At 40.2% G+C, this 22,057-nt stretch overlaps 1 protein-coding gene across 5 annotated transcripts in view; it reads right to left on the bottom strand.

Annotated features, from left to right (window-relative positions):
- LOC109626304 (astrotactin-2) overlaps positions 1-22,057 on the bottom strand; it is a 261,841-nt gene that overhangs the window by 87,313 nt on the left and 152,471 nt on the right. For all 5 annotated transcript variants that reach the window (XM_069513214.1, XM_069513215.1, XM_069513213.1 and 2 more), the window contains 4 exons: positions 20,058-20,142; positions 18,777-18,851; positions 16,587-16,724; positions 4,012-4,162 (listed from right to left, as the gene is read on the bottom strand). In XM_069513214.1, coding sequence (XP_069369315.1) covers positions 4,012-4,162; positions 16,587-16,724; positions 18,777-18,851; positions 20,058-20,142 — 449 coding nt within the window. The remainder of the gene's footprint in view (positions 1-4,011; positions 4,163-16,586; positions 16,725-18,776; positions 18,852-20,057; positions 20,143-22,057) is intronic.

Genomic DNA, 22,057 nt, shown 5'->3' with positions numbered 1-22,057 from the left:
CCAAGTGATGAAAAAGGAACGCGGCAGCACAAAAAAACATTCCCTGTCTAAAATCGCTAACCTGCGCTTACAACAGCTGTTGTTCTAAGCCGAGGTTGCCGAGCACCGGAATAAACCATCTGTCATCGTCTCTACCTCGGCAGCAGCGGTGAGGGGAACGCGGACAAAAAAAATGTAATGCAGCGTCTCCAGAATTTCATCCACCGGCTCTGACTGGAATATAATTAATTGCAAATGCATGTTAACTGTCTAAAGAGCAGTAGACAGCCTCGGGGGACTGACTCCGACAAAGATTTTTTAAACCCTTCAGTGTGGCATGTCACCGCTCTGTGTTAGCACCCCCTCTGTTACAGGTGGTTAAAATAACATCAATCCAAAAGAGTCAGAGAGGGAAAATAATACGACTGTGTCTAGGATCCTCTGAGTTCATCTTTGAGCACTACAGGGCTTTGTCAGTATTTTTGTCTGTGTATTAATCAGCCGCACACAGAGGCATGAGACTGTTCTGAATCATTCCAGATTCATATTTCATGCAACATTTATACTTTATGGAAGTGTGAGTTGATGGTAAATGTTTCCAGGCTGGCTATAGCCCCTTAAGTGAGGTCCAGAGGAAAGAGAAGCTTGAACAAGGCAGAGGACATTAATATGTATGCATTCTCTCTACTTTGCATTTTCTTTGCTTTATTAAAAGTGGTTATTCCTGACAAGTCTTTAATATGGGTCTACATGCATGCTGATGGCTGGATGTGTGAATTGTCCTCTTGTCAGAACTCATATCCATGTGTGTTAGTCAGTTAATGACCTGGTGTGATGTATTCAGGGACTTAACATGGGGCAGTTTCTGACAAACAATCTGCAGCCTTATTAGCATGTACTCATTCATATTTTATACATGGTCCTTCCACTGTCCACTACCTCCCACAGATGATTCTAATAAGAATTTCTTTTTTCTGAACATCTGTATCTTTGATAAAGAACTACAACACACAGCCAAAACATTTCTTTAAACAAAATAAGCAGCACATAAGAAGTGTTTAATGACAGACCACCTTACTTTATGGTGGTAGCACATTCATTCAGTCAATTATCCCAACATGTGTGACTCCGATTATTACTACTTACATTGACAAAATTGTTGACAGAGTAAAGAATTTAATATGAGAAGTCAATATTCCTTTAGAACTATTAAAATGTTAGGACAAACATCCGTTATGAGTTGCATCTAGTGCGGCATTATTTGTGCTACTAGGGAAAGAGTGACACAGTGCACCGACGCTGATCAGGCATTTTTTTTAAGGATCCATTTCGCAGTTGCAGAGGACCATCAAACAAATGCAGAGTCTGAGGGTTATTATAAAATTTTACCATGTTATCTATAACAGTATGATGGATATTATTCAAAATGTCACGTTGCTTGGGGCAAGAGGCAATTACCACTATATAAATGTAAAAACCTGAAATATGAAGAACAGCCACAAGCCACCAAATATGTGAAAGGTAAAAATTGTCCCGGCTCTGACAAATGACGGGGAAGATGATTCAGGTTTATTAATATTGAGTTTTCGTCATGGTAACACAGTGGGTGGCGAATCATGGAGGATGAATTTGCAGAAGGCAAAGTAAGAATAACTTGACCTGTGTAGACGTGAGTAAAAAAAGGTCTTGCTGAACATATTACATGCATAATGGATGTATTTAGCTTCTCCTACACGGTGTCTTGTCCGTCAGTAATGGTACACATTACAGCTAAATGGCAGTGTCACAAAGAACGCTGTGTTATTCGTCATTTGTGATCAGTGCGATACAAAATTACTGACTCTATAATAACAGCGTGTCATAAGTCTAGAAAGAGTTCCTGAGAGGTTTTCATAAATACTGTTATAAATGTTTGTAAGAAGAGAAGGGGTCATTTTCTAGCGTTAAAAGAGAAAAAAGAAGAGAGGAAGACAAGTAAATCCTTGCACAGGGATTTTTCTTTGGTCGACACAAACGGTGAAAAGACCGGTCGATTTATAGCCCCGTCCGAGCTCTTAATGACTCTCCACACCATCCTCCAGCAATTGAGATGGCTCATCAATTTAATTACTTTACGACATCGGCCCTCCTCACGCTGTCAAATCCCTGGAATCACAAGTTTCCAGTCACCCTCTACTTGTAAATATGCCAGAAAACTATATTTTGCACTGTTCTTTACAAAGGTACATCGAGTTAATCCAATCAAAGAGGGATTTAACAAGACTGCTCCATTACTAACATGGTAAATATGTGTTTTCTACACATGCCAGTTGTATGTTAATGTGACAAAGTAGCATATCAGATATGTTATTAGTAGCAAACTTTCCATTTAGCTGTTCTCATTGGAAAATGTTCTAAAAGTCATTACTGTTGACTGTATATAAAGACGTGCAACATGACTGCTCCCCAAAGGGAAGCCATAGCGTCTCAATCGCAAACTGGTTGTTGGCAGCAGTATAGGTCATAAATCCCTCCTCCTCCATGTAAGTGGAGAGGACATGAGAGTTACTTTGGATTTAATTTGTTATTTGCTGTGAAAAAACTGGGTGAAACATCCTGATTGACAGCTGAGACAGACTGGTTGAGCGCTTGTATCTGCAGGTCCTTGTTACCACGGCTGCAGCCCCTGATCGCTATACTGCATCGACTCTGCGTGAGATGGCAGCATTCAAATTTTATCTCTGGATAAAAGAAGGATGTGGACACTTTGTACAGTCTATGGTCATTACACTGAACTGATACACGTTGCTAATCTTTTTTCAAAAAACAATTACTTTACTTTTCCTTTAGTTTCAAATGGGTAAGATGTTATATAAGGTCCATGGTGCATCTGTTGCACTTCTGTCCGTCCTGGGAGAGGGATCCCTAACATGCGGCTCTCTCTGAAGTTTTTTTCCCCTGTTAAATGGTTTTTCTGGTAGTTTTTCCTCACTCTTGTTGAGGGTTAAGGACAGAGAATGTTGCACCTTGTTAAGCCCTATGAGACAAATTGTGATTTGTGAATACAGGCTATTAAAATAAGATTTGATTTGACATTTAACTAAACTAGGCTAAAGCGGACAGCCTCAAAAACGGTTTGTGCACAATCAACACCAGAGCACGGACTACAACAATGCGAGGCCCCACGGTGCCCATCGCGTCCATATGAACACAAAGTGCATGACATTAAACCACAGTAATTATGGCTGCAAACGGCACATAAACTATTATGGATTGGTTGGAAACATCACAAAAGCCAAGATAGGATACAGCAGATGGCATGAAAATTTAATGAGCGGCGTTCATCTTGGGAGAAGAAACCCTGCCCCCCCAAAAAACATAAAAGTGGTGATTATGCAAATGATTTAAAAAATTTATCTCATATATTACTTCTACACTCTTCAAGCACTGGTCATTATTTCAACAACTTAACTTATATACTTTAACTTGGTATTTTGTTTAATCATTTAGTTTCTAACCCGATCCCTGAATTTTCCATTGTTTCCCACACTTATGAGAAATCTGTCGGTTCACGGAACATAACAAGCTGGACCGCTAGCATGCCCACGCCAGCACATCTGTGTGTGTCCAGCCGGACTGATGGCCTGACTCCAGCATTACCAGTGTGGTCTCGCTGTCCCTTAGAAATGTGCTGTCAACACCCACTAGCTAGTTAGCTGCAGCTCAACACTTGTTCAGCTGACAGCGGCCCTGAGTGGAACAACCAGGCCTTTTATCAGTAGATCTGTCCATGACAAGCACGTCTCTCACTAAGTCACATCCACAGAGGGACCCTATCACCACACACAATCATAATATAGGCCTAATGACTGTACAATGACATGACACTTTCATATTAAACCACAATATGTACACGTTTTTATGAGCCCAGTTTACTTTAACTGACAAAAGTGAAATCTGTTTTATCAAATACTGCACAACCACACGTACGGCAAGTCACCCTGAGACAAAACCAGCATCTGAGAGGAGACATGGCATCTGTGTGTTACTTACCATGCACCCGGATGAGTCCAACTGTCGGTCAGAGACGCATTTGAAGTTCTTTTTGCAGCCACCGTTCTCTTTGGTGCAGTCGCGCACCGGCCCGAAAGATGCCAGTAGGTCCTCGACTGTCTCGAAGTAAGTGGACATCATAGCCTCTTCCCTGAAAAGGTGCAGGAAAGAAAAGGTTACAAACATGAAACATACAGAAATACGAACATATTGGTACGATACCGACAAGTAGAAATGTATGCTTGAGCAGCTCAACATAATCTTACTGTTTCTGGTACAATTGAAAAGCTATTCATGCTTCCAGGTAATGCAAGAAATGTGTGGTTTTTAATGGCTTTCTACCAGCAATTAATGACAACACCTGCAAAGATTGCTCCTCATGTTTTTTTAATAAAAGGCATATGCTAATGAGTAAATATGGGGGACATTTTTTTTATGTGGCAAGTTTGCTCTGTGTGCCTCAGCTTTATTTTGTGACAGCAAGTGTGGAAGCAAATGTCAATAAACCTTAAAAAAAGAAGTGTAACACTGATGTACCCTGGGGCATATGTGTTGTGCTGTGGCAGGCTCCAGTGGAAAAAAATAAATGCTGTTGTAAAGGTTTCAGTGGAGTGATGCATGTAGGAGTTCACATCAGTTCATGGTAGGATATGCCTGTGACTAATGGCTGCTTTGGCATTAATTGGACATGTCTGTTGATGGAGAGCCTACAGGGAATCAGCAGTCTCCATCCATCAACCTTCACAACTAATCCAAGGCCAAATGTTGAAGAAGAGAGCGGAACAAAGGCAAAGACAAACACATTCACACAAACTCAATGAAAAACTGATTTTGACAATATTTAAAATGTATTTTTTATTATCAAAACTCCATACAGTGCCACAAGGCAAAGTGCATGTACTTTATTAGATTTGCATGATAATATAATTCATTGAACTTACACTGAATGTTAATTTATGCAGAAATTAGCTGTGCTGCCAAATGCTTACATCAGCATGGTAACATTCTGACATAGACAACGCCAACGCACTATTGAACAAACAAGTGCCAAGAATTTAGTAAAACTGATCCGATGATGCTGGGAGATGAAAAGTCAGGGGACCAAGACAGTCATCACATCATTCTGGGAGCAACATTAATGTCTCAGACTTAATGGCTATACAGTCAAAATCTGAAAAGTCAATCTTGTGGGGGCGCTATCGAGATCATGGGTCACCAAAGCTTCCAGAGGCCATGGATGTTACTACAAAATATATTTTATTTTAGATTGGGTTGAAGTTAAATGACAAGTCGGCTCGTCATTACTCTTTATAGCGCTGTTTGAGGGTAAAGCCTTTTCGGGTTAGAATTAGGTTTAGGCTAGGGTTAGGTATTTAGTTGTGATGGTTAGGGTATGGAGCTAGGAAATGCATTATGTCAATGAGTGTCCTCACAACTATAGAGAGATAAGCAAGTGTGCATGCGTCACTCTGCCACCTCCAGGGCTTCACCGTTCACTATAAACAAAGGAGAAATCTGCCATTTCTGAATGCTGGATTTTTGTGCTTTTTTTCCCCTAAGAAATGTCAGTTTGACCAATCCTGTACAGCTCAGCTGCTGTGTGCACTCCAGCATGCTCAGACATGTCCATACACTCAGCTCTGCAGCCTGCTGTCAGAGTGAACGGAGGGGTAAGCAACCCCTGCGTTTTTCTTTGCAAAGAATCAAAAGAGATGTCTCTTGCAATCCGACCATGGGGACCACAGTGTGTTGAGAGGGTGACTTGACTCTGCAAACAGCAACACGATCTCAAATGATGGGAAGACAGATGCCCCGCTGAGCAAAGAGGGTTTTGTTGAATTGGGACTATTTGTGTGTCTTCGTCTCTCTGCACTCGGATGCTTGTGGAAATCTCATTTCAAAGAAGACACTGAAAGCAGGGCCGCCGAACAAATAATATAAATATTGATGTTGCTGTTGTTGATTTAATTAAAATGTCCTTGAGTAACGTCTCGTCATTGTCTCTCTATCAGTTTTATAAATGATTTAAAGATTTTACTGATCCCTTTCACAGCATGCCGGGGCCTGGCCCCAAGCTACATCACAGAATTGTTGACCCCTTATGTGCCTGCACACATTCTTGGATCCTCAGCTGGAGCTCTGCTGGCTGTTTCAAAGTCGAGGTTGAGAACTAAAGGTGACCATGCTTTTGCCATCAGGACCCCCCCCCCCCGGCTTTGGGATGGCCTACCTAAGGAAATAAGGCTCGCAGAGTCAGTGACTTATTTTAAATCACTTCTTAAAACTTTCTAAAACTATTTTTATAGACTGGATTTCATGTGATGTTTTGTTTTTGTGTATTTTTTATTTTAGTTGTTCAGTTATTTGTATTGTCATCTTACTGCTTTTATGTGTTCACGTTTTCATGTTTGTGCATCTTTGTCTTCGACCACCTTAACGGGGTTATCTGGCCTCCTTGTCACATTGCATCTTGCTGATTGTTATTTCTTGCTGATTGTTATTTACTCGTCAAAGCACTTTGTAAACTTGTAAAAAAGTGCTTTGTTCGAAAAGGTTTATTATTATTATCATTTAACTTACATATAAACTACAACAGATGAATTTGTTGTCCAAAGTTTTTTTCAATGAGCAAAAATGGCAAAGTGAACTCTTTATTCAATGTGAAATAGTTCTGTGAAAAGAACTGTATACCGTGACCTTGTCATTGGGCTGAAGGCAAAGATGAAATAAGAAGCATTAAAATTCATCAAAAAGGTAGGAATGCTACGTGCACAGCATTGATACAAAATAACTTAAAAATTGCTCTTAACAATAAGAGCAGGGATGCATTGTGGGCAGATGTGGGCAAATGTCTACCTACCTTTAAATTACAAAACAGAATCCATGCACTTGTCTTGTTTTCATATTTTACGGCTGTGTGTGATCAGCATGTGGAATGCTGCTGGAACACCCCACAGGTATTTGCGAGGAATTCTCTATATTAAGCAGTTGGTTCTCATGTGAGATTTATGGTACGTCAGCGTGTAATTGGCAGGTCTTTCTTGTGAGAGCGTTGGAGTATTACGACTCGCTGACAGTCCATCGGGACGGTCCCGTTTGCAAAAATCAAACCTGTCCTGGCACCGTGCTGCAGTGATAGCAAATCACTGTCACACACTCTGAATATAAAAATATAAGATGTCCACCAAGAGCACACCTATTAGTCTGGACTTTAATTTATTGATTCAGACTTTCTGGGTTTTTTGTAATAACGTGGTAGTCCTCTAGTTCATTGTGCTTTGCTTTTCTAAAAGCCAACATTTTTAACCATGCCTGTGGTCCATCTGCTTTGAGCTTTAATTCAAATGTGTATATCAATTATCTAGATAAACAACTGCAACTTGAGTGTGTTGAGGGAGGCTATGAGACTGGAGAATGTGATTAAAGACACACACATTTTAAGATAATTACAATGTCACCTTCAGTTTGGAGCGGATTAACAAATATTCTATGGTCCCTAATAGACACTATTGATGTGGTGATGGCAGACCAATTTTATCAGAAGCATTCCCATCACCCATCAACTCAATATCACGGTACTGATACAAATACTATATTTTTCCCTGGTAATATAATATAATTTACCGCTTTGTAGGCCACACAAGTAACATTTTGGAGGATGTCTGCTTTTCTTGAGGCCAAATTCACGGCACTGATAAGTAGGGTGGGAAATTAACCTCTTAGTCAAACGCCTGCGTAGTTGTGGGAGGATTATCTCACATTCATGCATATGATTATATGTATGTAGCCTTCTAGGATAAACACAGGATATGTAATGTGCGCTGGAATCACTAAATAAATGACATGAGAACTACTGAAAAATCCTATTTATAATTTGATCTGCGGCTACTACCCATAACATCAATGTTGAATCTTTAACCATACGGTAATGATTTTTTGTAATTTTCCCATTACAGTAAGGTCACAATAAAAACAGTTGAGCATCAATATTCACACATGCTGAATTTGCAAGAAACAAAAGGGATTAGGATAAAATTACATCTCAGGGCAACAGCTGGAGTAGAGTTCTCTAATCGGCTGTTACATCCTTGGTGGTGCAGTTTCATACCTAATGGGAATTAGAACTAGAGATAATGATGTGCCACACTGTCAACTATCTGCTGTACATCAGAGATCATAGACCAGTGAAGCCAGAAAGCCGACATTGTGCAGCCACAATGGAAATGTGGCCCTGTCACCTCCTAGTCTCAAAACCTCAGCTGAAACTCCATGAATATCAAAAACAGGAGTAAGAAAAGGTTTCACTCATGACAGTCTGATGCATGCATTTGATGAAAGGCATCTCCCAGGTTTATTGGAACTGAACAACTCACGAGAGGGATTCTAGCCCCTGATACAACCAGATCACATTCCACACGATTCCTATCGCAAAGCTACCTTTTTCCACACCAAAAAAATGTGTGGACTAAAAGAAAATTTAAGTGACCGCTTGATGATCTTCTTGGAGCAAGAAACAAGCTGGTCCGGTGTTCCAGAGCCGCGGATCCTGTAAGTCTAAAGGAAGAAAGCAGTGCAGTACTTCCTGGGCAATGGCCGGGGTGGAACAGATTTAGTCATTGTAGACCTCAAAGAAAACTTGTCCTTGGATGATGAAATGTAATATCTCCTTGGGGAAGGTGCCTTATTTGGTGCGTGAAGTTGAGAGGCACCAACAATATGCAGTTGGGCTCACCTCTATGCACAGCTTTGGCTCTGGAACCAAACTCCTTGATTGACAGTGGACTCCTACTCAGGGATTGTCCATGGTGAGACGTGCCAGTCGGCTCTGGGACTAGTGACAAATCACCAGCTGGCTGCTGCACAGTTGGACTCTCTCCATGGATGGATGGATGGATGGATGGGAGGGTCACCGTCATGTGGCTGCATAATGCAGAGAGAAAAACTATACTGTTGTTGACGCAGATGTGCTCATATTTGGTTGCTAAACTACAATAGCTGCTAAGACGCACCGCACATCGCAAAGCTACAAAAATGATATGCCTGACTTTATCAAAAGGGTAAACTATAAATGCATCTTAGAAATGGAACTGTGTTTTGAGGATCAAATCCATTGTGCAATTTCACAATCGTGTTCGATTTTAGGACACATACTTTAAATAAAAAACGATTAGGGGGACTTTTTAGTATATATTGTTTTCTGACATCATGTCAGAGCAGAAACTGTTGTGTCCATATTCACAACCAATACTCCTTGAATGTCACACTCTAAGCTACGCTTGCTTTCAGAGGGCATCTTGCTTTAAGAGATGGGGTACTAAACTAGCTAAAATGTCAGGTGCACTCTGCGGTGACCAAGAAGCATCAGTATGGCTAATGAAAGATGCTTTACCCGGAGACCAATGTTTGTTTCGGATATGAAGTGTGTAACACGCCACATTCTAAGAGCACTGACAAATGTCTCCTTAATCAAGAGGAAAATCGAGGGTTGCGAAGGTGGGGCAGACAAAAACAATGGTTTGCTTCAGCCATAACATGCATGCTAACTGGTGCTCCTTCTGGATACTGGGAATATTGAATCAGAGAAAAAATATCTGGGGAAAAATGGCAAAGAAAACTTTCAGTACAGATTTAAGAAAGTTTCTTAAAATGTTGTGCAATGTAATAGTCTGGAAAGAAAGTTTGCTCCACACTCTTTAATTACTAGGAGCCTGGAAACTGATCTGTGTAGTTGTATGGAGGAGTGAAGCAATCCATACCACGCATCACTCTACAAAGTCATTAAAACAATATGTATGGTTACCAAAATCAACACGGACTCAAATGCTGATCACATTTCTTTTCCAAATCATTGGCTAATCAAGATCATCTGTTTTGGCACTGCAGCTCTGTTGCTTGACCTAGAAGCACATTGGTTGCATCTAAACACTGACTAATGTACTTGTTATTAATCTCCCTCTCTGCCTCTTGCTTTTCCAAATGATGAATGACCAGGCAACGCTGCCCAAAGTTAGAGCACTGCTCCAGCGTGATTACAGAGCCTGTTATTGGTCTGCCCCTGCACTTGATTAATGCTCTTGTTCCAGCTCCCCACAAATATGCTGACTCTCATCAAGCACTTTCGTCATTGAATAAAGTGCATTTTCTTTAAACCTGCTGTGATCACGGAGAGGAAATCTCGCGGTCGAAAAAGCAGCTAAACCTAAGTGATAAAATAAAGATTGATGGATCAATTCTTCGGTTTGATTGTGGGGATATAAAACATTTTTGATGGAGATTGGGAGTAAGGGGAAGCGGATTTATGCACTCTAATCTTTCCTGGTGTCTCCCATTAGCCAGTTGCATTGGGGTATTGGTTATGGCACAGTTTGATGGTTCACTTGGTCACAGTGAGAGTGGTGATAAATCACTTCATTGAGGTGACACCAGCTACTCAAGGTTATTAACAGTTCCCTTATTGACAAATACGCCAGTCAGAGAGCACAGTGTAGCGCGTCTGAATCATTGTGTATCCTGATATTTATGAGGTGTTTGAGACACATTGGCTTCGGGTCAACAATAATCAGTGGGAATGCAGGGCCAATATTAGAAAAGATTAAAATCTTATCTAGTGGCTCGGCGAGTCAGAGAGATTGTTTAAATATAACAGCGATACATTACAATTATTTGGGAGAAGACTAAACGTGCTGTGTATGTATAGGTGAGTTAAAGGTACAATGTGTAGAATTTTGCGATATCTAGTGTTGAAATTGCATGTTGCAGCTGAAGACCCATCACCTCACCCTCTCCTTCCAAACATGAAAAGAACCTATTAACCTTGGAGCTACAGGATATAGAACGGATCCTTGTTTCTCAGCACTTCTACAACTAAACAAGATCACCACTGACACAGCTATTGATTGGTAAACCAGACTCAGGATGGAACACAGCAAAACAGTACAAATATTTGATATTTAGCATTTTCTCTGTACTCTGGACACCTCAGATGTCAGGAAAGACACAGAGACCTGCCACCTGCAGGAGCTCTCCAGTGACTCTGTGGGGGTGAGATGCTTCAGGGGTGAGTATGTGTTAGAGCACTCTGGGGTAGTGGACAGTTTTGTGGACAGGTGTGAGCTGAACCACCTGCACCTGGATGGCAGGAGATCCAGGAGTTCTGCGTCTCCTTGTGATGATGGTAAAGGAGTAAAAATACTAGAGCACCTGCTTGGAAAGCAAACTGCATTGGACCAAAATCTGTTGCTCTCCACAGAAAGGGCCAGATTGGACTCTGTTTCCTGTCCTTGTCCTGTCCTTCAACATCTGCAGGCATGCTATGAATGCTTTATCAGTCTGTGGCGCCCAGCACCATTTTCTACACTGAGGTCTGTTTGGACCGAAGCCTGAGGGTGGCTGACACCAACAGACTGATTCAGAAGGTTGGCTCAGTCGTGGGGTTGAAACTGGATGCTGTGCATGAGAAGAAGAGGCTGTCAAGACCCAACCTCTTCACTGTGTTCTAGTTAAAGAGACGGACATTCTGAGTCAGAGGCTTGAGTAGATCTCCACTGACCCACACAGGAGGTCCTTCCTTCCAATGTCCATTCAGAATACTAACCTGAAAAGTACTGTGATTACAAACCACTGTTAATTTACTAATAGTTTAACACTGCACGGTACGGTTCGTTGACTATTTGCACCCTTTCATTTTTCTTAATGCAGCGATTCCATTTCAAGCATTATGCTATGTTTGGCATACACAGTACACTTTGTATTCACTTCCTATGCATTTTTTATTATTATTTACTGCAGTGTGGGTTAGGGTTAGCAGCCATACTGTTGAGGCTAATCATTGCTAAAGGCTCATTCAAAATCCTCTGACTACCAGTAAAATTAACTAACGTCATAACTTTGCAATCAGTCAAGGAGGTGCACAGATAACTGTAATTTTATTCAGGATTATCATCGAGGAAAGAGGCGTAATTTCAAAAGTGGAGTGTACAGAATGCACAAAAAAAAGTGAAAGTCTCAATTCTGAAAATGATCCCTTTCATACAAATGGTAATAAAGCAGAGCCCAGGGCTGAAAACTGAACAAACAAGCTCTGCTTCTATTTTTGAAAGATTTTGCCCTTTAGTATTTCTTTAATATGGATATTCACTGGAATGAGCCTTCCTCTTGAGTGCCTGGCTTTAGATGTCAAGGACTATATAGATTAAAGATTAATGTTAAATAAAACTGCGATAAAGGGAACAAATCTTTGAGACGTAGCGTGACAGCTTTATAATAAATTGTGCTTTAAAAGGCAGCTGCATTTGAACCATTATTTTGAAAGTACAAAATCTACCAAGCTTCTTTTGTCGAGCGAGTTAATACTGTTAGTCACAATGACTTTACCGGGAAGCTATGAACTCAGAGTGAAATCATGGAGGTACTTAATTCCACTTTACATAGTCCTTAACCTCTAATAAACTCTGCACACTCACCCCTGTGGAGAAGGCCACTGAAATTTGCATCCACTAAGCCAGTCGGAGTGAACGCACCACACGTCCCCACAACAGGCTGCATTTTAAATGACGGAGGAAAAAAAGCATGATTACCTCTGGTTAAGGTTGGCCTTAGCTTTGTTTAGTTGAAGCAGCGCTGCCTTGTTCGCTCTATTTCCAGAACCATAATTAAAAAACATAAATATTAAAATCAATCTCATGATTCAATAGCAGGAGAAAAAATTGAAAAATTTTAGTTCCCATTAAAAGCAAGTTCTGTGGATTTCTCTCAGCACAAACCAAAAGCACCATTTCAATGCTTCACGCAACAAAATCACTAAATTGCATTTTCTCTGCAAATTAAATGTAACTTATCAGCATGGCTTCAGGAAACTCAGAAACATGGATTTGTGTGTGATGTCGATGAACTGTCATAGACTTGATAAAATATAGATTACTTTTTCTGTTCCTTAATGCCCAGTGCCTTTTAATGGGGAAAAAATAAACACACCGAGTCTGTAATATTAAAACCAGCTCACTTAAAAGGATTATTAAAGGAGGCACAGTGTGAGGGTGGGCTGATGCTGACACCAGGAGAGAAAAATCTTCAGTTAAAAGCCGAGCTTGGTTAAGCCGACACTTACATTCACTCTATTTCATATCAAACAAATTTCATCGGGTTCTGTCAGCGTGTTGAAGGGCAGGAGTGAAATAGGGGCCCATCCCGTTAAAAGCCACGGCCACGGTACATTTCACCACTTCATCAGTGTGTCTATCATGACTGAGCGACTACATCAATGCCTGCATAAACACTTTGGGGAAGTACACCAGCCAGAAACTCCATAAGGTCCCCGCGGGACTTTGTTCCACAAAATAGCTTCGTATAATGAGTTTGTCTGCATTATTCAGTCCGACACATCCTCCTGTGTTACAGCAACTAATGTAAACCAAATACAGAACATTAATCCATTACTCTGACTGAGTCAGGCTTTTAATCAGATTCAATCAGTCACACCATGTGGACTCCCCCCACCATGTTTGAGGCGGTGACCTGTCATTGTGAAGTGAAATCAGTCTGTGGAAACAGGTAGTTTATTTTTGAAAGTGAAAATATGATATTTCAAGGGCTTTTACTCAAAACTTCTTCACCAGAATGTCCTGATATTGTCAGAGTGAGACTCTGAGGTGGTGAACTGTTTTTTTCATTCTAAAGTTTGACTAACTAACATAAAGTTTGACTAACATCATTTTGCAGTAAATAAAAAGTATTTAGCTCAAGTGTTTTGAAAAAAAAAACCTTGCTGGTGTAATTCCTGAAAGTGACAACAACAGACAATGCTCGCCACTTTTATGAAGGCACGTCCTTCTACTGATGAATCGCTTAACTTTCTGTAAACTTAATGGTGCTCCTCTGCTGTGAAGTAAACAAAAACAAAGTTCTTGCATTCCGTTGAAGTGCTCCACTTGCACATGCAGTTAAAAGGTCTTTTCATCACTGTGACAGTCAGGAAAAAAGAAAACGCACAAAAGAAACAAATGCTTTACCTCTCAGCTAAGTGGAGAAGCTGTGATCTTTCTAAACTTCAGTCCTACAGATGCAGACTCTGATCAGATCAACATGTAGCAGAAATATGGCTACAAAACTTCTCCAGCTCAATTTACATCACTGATTAGAGCCACTGAGCAAATGAAACATCTAATTAATCGAGAGGCACGCTGAGTTCCTATTTACGTCAGAATGAGCAGATGTTTACAGTTACCATGGGAGATCTGTGCTCCTGAGGCAATTTCATGAAGTCTGTGGAAAGTTTGGATGTTTGCAGCACTGGAAGAAAACAAATGCAACAATTTCTATGATGCACGTTAGTCATAAACATTCAGCTCCCACTACATAAACATTCAGTGCATAGTATTAAAGGTCTGAAATGTGGATGTCATTGTGCGGTGCAGGACAATGATGGATAGCATGATGATATTAGCATCGACATCATCAGCAGTTCTGCCACTCTGATTGTCCTCTGTTGGGTGAGTCCAGGAGTCAAAGGGGACCTGCCAAGGTGCATTATCAAGCAGCCGATACAAGGCAGCGGGTCGCTGAGTCAAGTCAACATGCTGTCGTGCTGGATATGTGAAGTCTGAGTAATAAAAATAGTAACAAAAACAATAGTAAAAATAGTAATAAATACGATTTATAGGGTTATTTTCTGGATGTGAACAGTACTATATAAAGAAGAGCAAAACAAACAGGGCAGGAGAGAGTTGAAGACTCTTAACTTATGTTTATTATTTTGTGGACCTTTCATAAAAACGTGATGACCCCTGACCAACGATATTTGCTCTGTTGGCAAACCAAACCATGGTAATTACTCCTATTTAAAAAAAGCCACTGACTCTGTCGTCTTTGGTTTATCACTGGGAAGCTGTTTTGTGTTGGGGAATATCGGAAAATCTGAGAGAGGCAATTTACTCCAAGTCTTTCATGACTGTATTATGTTAAAATTATGGGTTTTGTTTCATAAAATTACAACTTATTTCTTGTAAAATTACAACTTTATTCACAAAATCTCTTCTCTATTTGTTTCCTTTAAGTGGCCCTAACACTCCATTGTAATTTACTATAGAAGTAAACTGATTTGCAGTTTTTCTTTTGAGATGTTCCAGAAGTTTTAGTTTCAATGTTGAGAATCAAGTTGGCTTAAGTTATGTGATTATAACAGCATGTTTTTTTATGGAATGTCATCGTGAAGAAAATCATTTTGCACCGCTACAATTCAGAGTAGGACCACCACCTCCTCCAGATGTGGTTGGCGGGACCTCCGGTACAGTGTGTCCATGTGGTACGACTGCACAGCCTCCAGCAGCCGCACCGCCACATGAATATTTCCCTCCAAATCAGAATTTTAATTAAAACAATGCATTGTTGCATCAGTAGTAATTGTGTGATATGAGGTGTGCTCTGACCCTTTTAAGAAGGTGCTGTAAACTAATTTTGTGTAGTGACAAGGTAAATTAATGGGCTGCAGTGTTTCACAGGCATATGCTGTACTCATATCACATTCCAGCTTTTTTCCCCTTTTACATTATTGTAGAAATGCAGCATTTTTACACAGCAAAGGGAGTTATTTGGTATTCCAATGAAATCACTGCCAGGGATGATCTCAGTTTGATTGCATAGCTGTTTGATTGCTTGAAAGTGATGCTGATGCTCTGACAAGTTTTGGGATGTTGAGCTGCACTGATGAAAAACAGCATCTACTGACCGGCCGGATGAAGAAAATGTTTTATCTTGTTATATTTGTTGTTATTGGACATTCAGGTTCCTAGAATTTCCAGATCCATAACCTTGTTAACACCACTTCCCCATTTGGGTTTGCTGCTCAGTTCCCTATGTGCAAAGTCCACGTTTTTTTAATGATGCTTCGCCTTTGTCACATTAAGCTTCTAAATCGCAGACCTCATAAGGATTTAATGACCCGATTAAATGCTTGATGGGTACTTTGCTTTTTTATTTCAATTGAGCTACGCTACTTTTTAAAAATATTTATCAGCAAAGCATACAAAGCACTTACTGTATATTTAATGTTAGTTATACATTCTTTAGAAATTAGCTTCTCTATATTTTTTTTCTCTCAGTGTACGTAAGCCACGCTCATTTTTTACTTATAATGTCAAATAAAAAATTCCATTTGCCTACAGGAACAAGAATACAGCTGAATAGTAGCTGCAGCTAGTTCCACTGTTGGAAACAGAAATAAAAAGGCAGCAAAAATAATGATGTGACATTCCAGTTCGGTTGTTTTGTTGTGTAGAAATATAATTGAAATTCTCTCAGAATGTCAGAAGCAACACTAATGCCAGCGTCATGGAAACAGTTCAGACTGGAGGAAAGACTCAGCCTCAAAAAAGGAGCCTCGTGAAATATCTCACGCAAGTTGTCAAGTCAGATTTTATAATGTGACAAACACTGATTTCCCTGCACATGTCGAGACCTTCCAGAATAAGTGTGCTGTATTAATGGCAGCATCATTTTACATGGACCACACAGGAAATAATCCTCTGCATGCAGTTTCTCTTTCAACAGCAGCGTCGAGCTCCGAGCTTAGTCACACTGACCTGACCTCCCCTGGATCCTCGGTAACCAACACGTCTGTCTTACAGCTGGCGATGGGGTTGATCGACAGCTCCACCGGTGGCACCACGAAGCTCTTGCTGACTGGCAGCCACAGGCCCTGGCCCAGACTGTAGAGTGATCTGTGTTGGCACAAACACACGACATAAATATTACACACCGCGTTATTCCACACCAGCACATTTTATACAGTGTGTAAAAACACGAACATGTAAAAATAACAATTGCAGGACTTATTTCATACAGATTTTACAATGAGTGTAATTAACACAAGATAAAAGGCAGTATTCATCTTTTATTCATTCAGACTAATGACAGCATACAAAAAAAGACATGCAAGGTTTTCATATCATATTGATTATAGATTGGCGTGGACAACATGTGGGATCTTCTAGAAACATCTTTTGCAACTTTGTGTATTTACAGTTATTCATGACTCATTCAATTTACACTGATCACTGCACACGGTGCTAAAGAAAACATGTTTTTTTCCGATATTCATTCATTCATTATTTCATTCAGCAAGTGAAGAACACCTGTTTACCCCGAGTAAGTGCTAACTTATCAGTATTCGTCTGTGATGCAACTGTGAAACAGCTGGAAACAGAATTGGACTTGGAGACACACATTAAAGGCAGCTGGGATGGCATCATTTTTGTATTACTAATTTGAAAAAAGTCTTCTTCTCTAATGTTGTCTATGGCGAGATGCTTTGTGTGACACGATTGCTGATGGCCGTCGTTAAAGATGGCGAAAAAAATCATTTGGTTTCGATAGAGATGCTTCTAACCGAGTGAAGCTTAATACCCCCAGGAGGGAGCCCTGCGGGGCGCCTCGCCTCAGCGCATGGGGAAAAACAACACCTGGCGGGAGCTCACAATATCACACAGAACACAGCTGTGTTTTTCATCTTGTGTTTTTAATGCTTCTGAGCAGGTGGGCATCAGGAAGGGACAAGACAAAAAAAGATAAATCAAATCTAGAAACCGAGCTTGAATGACAGTGCTCTTCAAACATCTCGGCACTGCTTTTAATCAAATATTCTCATTCAATACAGTAACATCATCTAAGTTAATCCATCATTAAATATCGTTGACATGTACAAGACCTGATTAGTGGAACAGTCAAACCCGAGCGTTAAAACCCCTCAAATAGAACAAGTCAACGCTGCCAGTATATTAACGGGAATCAAAGAATCTTATCCATTACACTCATTGTGACCTCCCCTCACTATCTGCCATCAAAATGTGTGAAGTTCACATTTGAAATATTACATCTAATCCAGTTCAAAGGATGCTTGTTTTCTCAGAATTCCCAGCATCAAATAAAAATTAGTTGGAGGCAGCACTGGCTTCTGGCATCTGTGAAACCAATCTGTGTTGTGATTAAGCTCCTATTTTCACCACTGACTGACACTGACACTGTCCAGCTGAAGAGCAACAGTCTTTTCAACAATGGTTTTGTACTTCTATTATTCTATATTTCTTAGGTATGCATTAGTCTCCTAATCTGACAGTTAAAATCATTATCAATATATTTGGTTTTGTCACCTATAAATCATTTTCAATTTGTTTGAAAGGGGCTTCATAAAAGTTTGATCGACCGGCTGACTGACTGACTGGTTGGTTGGTCAAACTGTTTTGGATATGGAGTATAATTATAGAATAATCATTTTTTTCTTTAATTTACTTCTCCTGAAATTGCATCACCATCACTCTCCTCTTTAAAAATCTGCAACACACTCTCTCGGCATTAAATTAGAGCTGCATTACAAACACCTTTTTTAAAATAGAACAGCTAGTTGATGGTGCATGGATCCTTTGAGCTTTGCACATCTTAAAAAATGTCAGACACAATGACCCCATCAAGAATGAGCAGTGGAACAAAAATGGCAGTAAAAGCATTTGAAAGGAATCCAGCCAGGAACTGGCCCTTTGGCTATTTCTCCACACGAGCCCATGGGTGAGACTTCACCTCAGCACGGGGTGTCTCAGTGTGTCCGTTCAACTATGTGTCTGTGTGTGTTTGCAGGATACTCATCTGTATGCTCTGTCACACACAAGCACACCCACACACACGAGCACACCGAGAACACTGCCATCATGTCATTGTGTGTCCACAGAGTCACAGATGGCCAGCAGAAGTCATGCACTCAGGAGAAGTGAAGGACTCACCTGAAGATCCTCTCTGGGGCCTGCTCCCCTGTAACTAGGTCATAGCCTTTCTCCAAGTTAGCATACGGCCAAGGACTTGACAAGAGGACACGGAAAGAGAAGAGACAGAAGTAAATGTACAGCTCTATTTGAAAAGAAGTCATGAATATTAAATTATGTTTATTTTATTTGGGTAAAAATCTGGAACACAGGATGATCTGATTTTTTTTTCGTGCATAAATCGAAAGGGTGTTGAAGTTGTTCATTAAAAATACTATACACCGTTTCTCTGTGGCTCCCGTATCTCAAGAGCTGTTTATCTTATAATATACATTTGTATTTTTAGGGGCCCAAGGGAGGGCAGTGTAGAATTTGGACACAGGATACGTTCAATAATATTAAACTTAGTATAAATAGGCAAATCGGATTGGTGCTCTGTAGCAGTGGCGTAAGTGACGTTATCGACACCAATAACTGATTCTCTAGTTTGAGGTTCTGTGAACTCGAAATGAGCTTCAGCGAACTTTGAACAAACGGGTGAACAGCTCTTTGTGCAGCAGCGGTGGCGAGGCTTCAGGGTTCTCCTGACCAAGTCCTGCAGCCGGTCTTCATTTGCCACAGCTCAATAAATACTTTTACAAGCTGCAACAAGCATGACCACAAGCAGGTTTAGAACTGGCACTTTAATAATGCAGTTCACTAAACTTACATGAAACACTCACCAACAATTTTGACCCTTCGTGTACAGACGATTGGCAGAGCCTGCTAATAAACAACTGATTTGACCTACTTTTCTTTTTTAAGTCAATGTCCATCACTTGTCTTTCTTGTGTTACAATCTACTTATCCTTCTTTTTTCCTCTTCTTTCCTTCCCTGGTGTTTTGTGTCGTTACCCACTATAACGTCCCTCCTACATTCTCCGCTTTCCATCTGCATTCCTGATTCCCTCTTTAAAGTCTACTCCCTTGAGTTAAAAGTCCATACAGGTACATTTGCATGTTTTAGCTCATTAACTACAAATTACTTATATTTTACATTACTAGTAACCATTTTCTTTGAGAGCGTACATTAAGTTGTTTGATTGATTTTCCACCCTGGTTTCCATTTCTTTTTAACACTCTGAAGATCAACTTGCAGGGACTTGCTCTGGATAACTAATCCATCAGGACGGACAATTCACCTTTGCTTTATGCAAAGTTAATACCGCGTGTTCATGCAGTTGGGAGTGCAGACTGCAAAACTGGGCCATTAGAGTTCAAGTGAGGTTTTAGATGTGAGTGGAAACATCAGAGAGTACTTACCCTTCATTACGACCCCAGTCGCTGCGAATGCAGAGGTGTTTATGGACGGGATCGGGCGAATAACCCTCATGACAGCTGCATTCTCCTGTGACAGAGACAAGGGGCACAGTGGCAGATATTTATTGACCTTCAGTAGCTGCCATGTGTGTGACCCTGGCCTTCAACTTCATTAGAGACAACTCACATAAGTGGTTACCATGCTATCTGACTTTCCACTGAACAAAAGTAATAGCAATCACTCTCTTAGACTGTTCAAGATGAAGCTGCTTGTTTCCACTATTGATTTTCCTCCTAGGATACCAGTGGACACAAACTCCATTTGTTAAAGATGTGTTAAATATACTGTTTTAAACATTTAAGGAGACATATCTTTCTCATGTGGTTCATATTTTAATCTGGGTTATTTCTTGAAATCTTCTACATGTTGTCCAATCTTCAGAAAAAACATCACATTCCTCCAACTGAAAAATTCAGGTCTTTTTAAAACAGCGAAAAGTAGCATCAGTCACTATTGATGAGGAAAAAGTGAGGTTTTCTGTTTGCTTCCAGTTTTGCAGTGAGTCGTTATCTTCCACTTAAAGGTGATTTTTATATCCTTGAGAATTTTGTTCTTGGAGAATCTGTGAGCATGACTCACAGACGTTCTGACAGTAGCCCAGCAGCTTTTTGTTATCGCAGGAGATCATGGAGTTCGGGTCAATTTATTTTCTGGCAACTGGTGCCACTGCATCACCAACTATTTATGATTGGATCTACTATTTCATCTCTTTAAAAACACATTGTTTTCTGTTGTGTCTTTTTCATAACGCATCATTGGATTGGTTAGTGATCAGTGAAATGTGTTTGTGGATTATAACATATTCTTCATTACATTTGTCTTGTATTATTATAGTCTTGACAAGTGATGTTCGCTTATCTACCGAATCAACACAAGGACATAATAAAAACATGGTGCATCTCACTAATAATTTACTGTTATTATTTTAATGGCGTGTATCATAGCAGAGTTTTCTGTTTTATTTAAGCTCTGTATCTAAAGTGGCAATTATCTTTGAACACTGTGAAAAAAACAATTAAATATTATCAAGCAAATGCGTCTTCTCTCTGGTGGATTACACTAGTTTCAATGCCACTGTCAATTTAAATAATGGAAAGAGAAAATGAAACCCTCACCCTCGCTGGTCTGTGCACATGATGTTTGTGATCTCCTGGGCTATTACAGTACTGCTACTCAAATAACATTAAACAATGGTTTGTTTTAAGAGGGTCAATTTCATCAGTTTCATAAAGACAGAATTGCTTTCTAGTGTCATGTGTGTTAGCGTGTGGAGCCCTCTGCATGCGAAATGTCTTTTCAAGTGGATGGAAGCATTTGTGAAATATTAACCGATAGTTTACCAACCTTTCTATTAGCACTGTTCCCAAAATAAATTTGACTGACTGCCTCCTGTTGACCTATGGAAGCATAACACTGGAAAAATGTGTAATGGCCACCCAGGCAACATCATTCACATTTTATCACCTGGCGTTAAATAATTTAGGGGTTGACTTAACAGGCCTTAGACTCACTAGGGGAGTGATGCACCACCAGGATTCAGCAACAGAAATTTTCTTGTGGCCATTTTACGTGGCCTTTTTAAATGAGGAGCAAGAGCGCTTAGGACGGATCCACTTTAAAATGTGGATGCAAGAAAACATTTTGAATAAAAGATGAAAAGGGCAGAGACTGGAGGATTATTGACGCATCCATATTGAGGGTTTATTATCATCATTTTATAAAAGAATGGATGTTTTGCTCTGTCAACAGCAACAGATTCCCTGGAAATGTGAAAAGATCTGACTGTAACGATATTAACCCACGCTAGGAGTTCTCTGAGTTGATCAACAATATCATTCAGCGCTGTCCTCCAAAATGGCACAAAAGTATTTTCATGAGCAGGACGATTTCATTTTTCAGTAGCTTCCAAAGCACCATTCTAGAAATGAAACAGGTCCTGATC

Source organism: Paralichthys olivaceus, chromosome 18, assembly GCF_024713975.1.
Source record: "Paralichthys olivaceus isolate ysfri-2021 chromosome 18, ASM2471397v2, whole genome shotgun sequence".
NCBI lineage: Eukaryota > Metazoa > Chordata > Actinopteri > Pleuronectiformes > Paralichthyidae > Paralichthys > Paralichthys olivaceus.
Note: the sequence above shows the minus strand (reverse complement) of the source record. Positions and strands in the feature narration are given on the sequence as shown.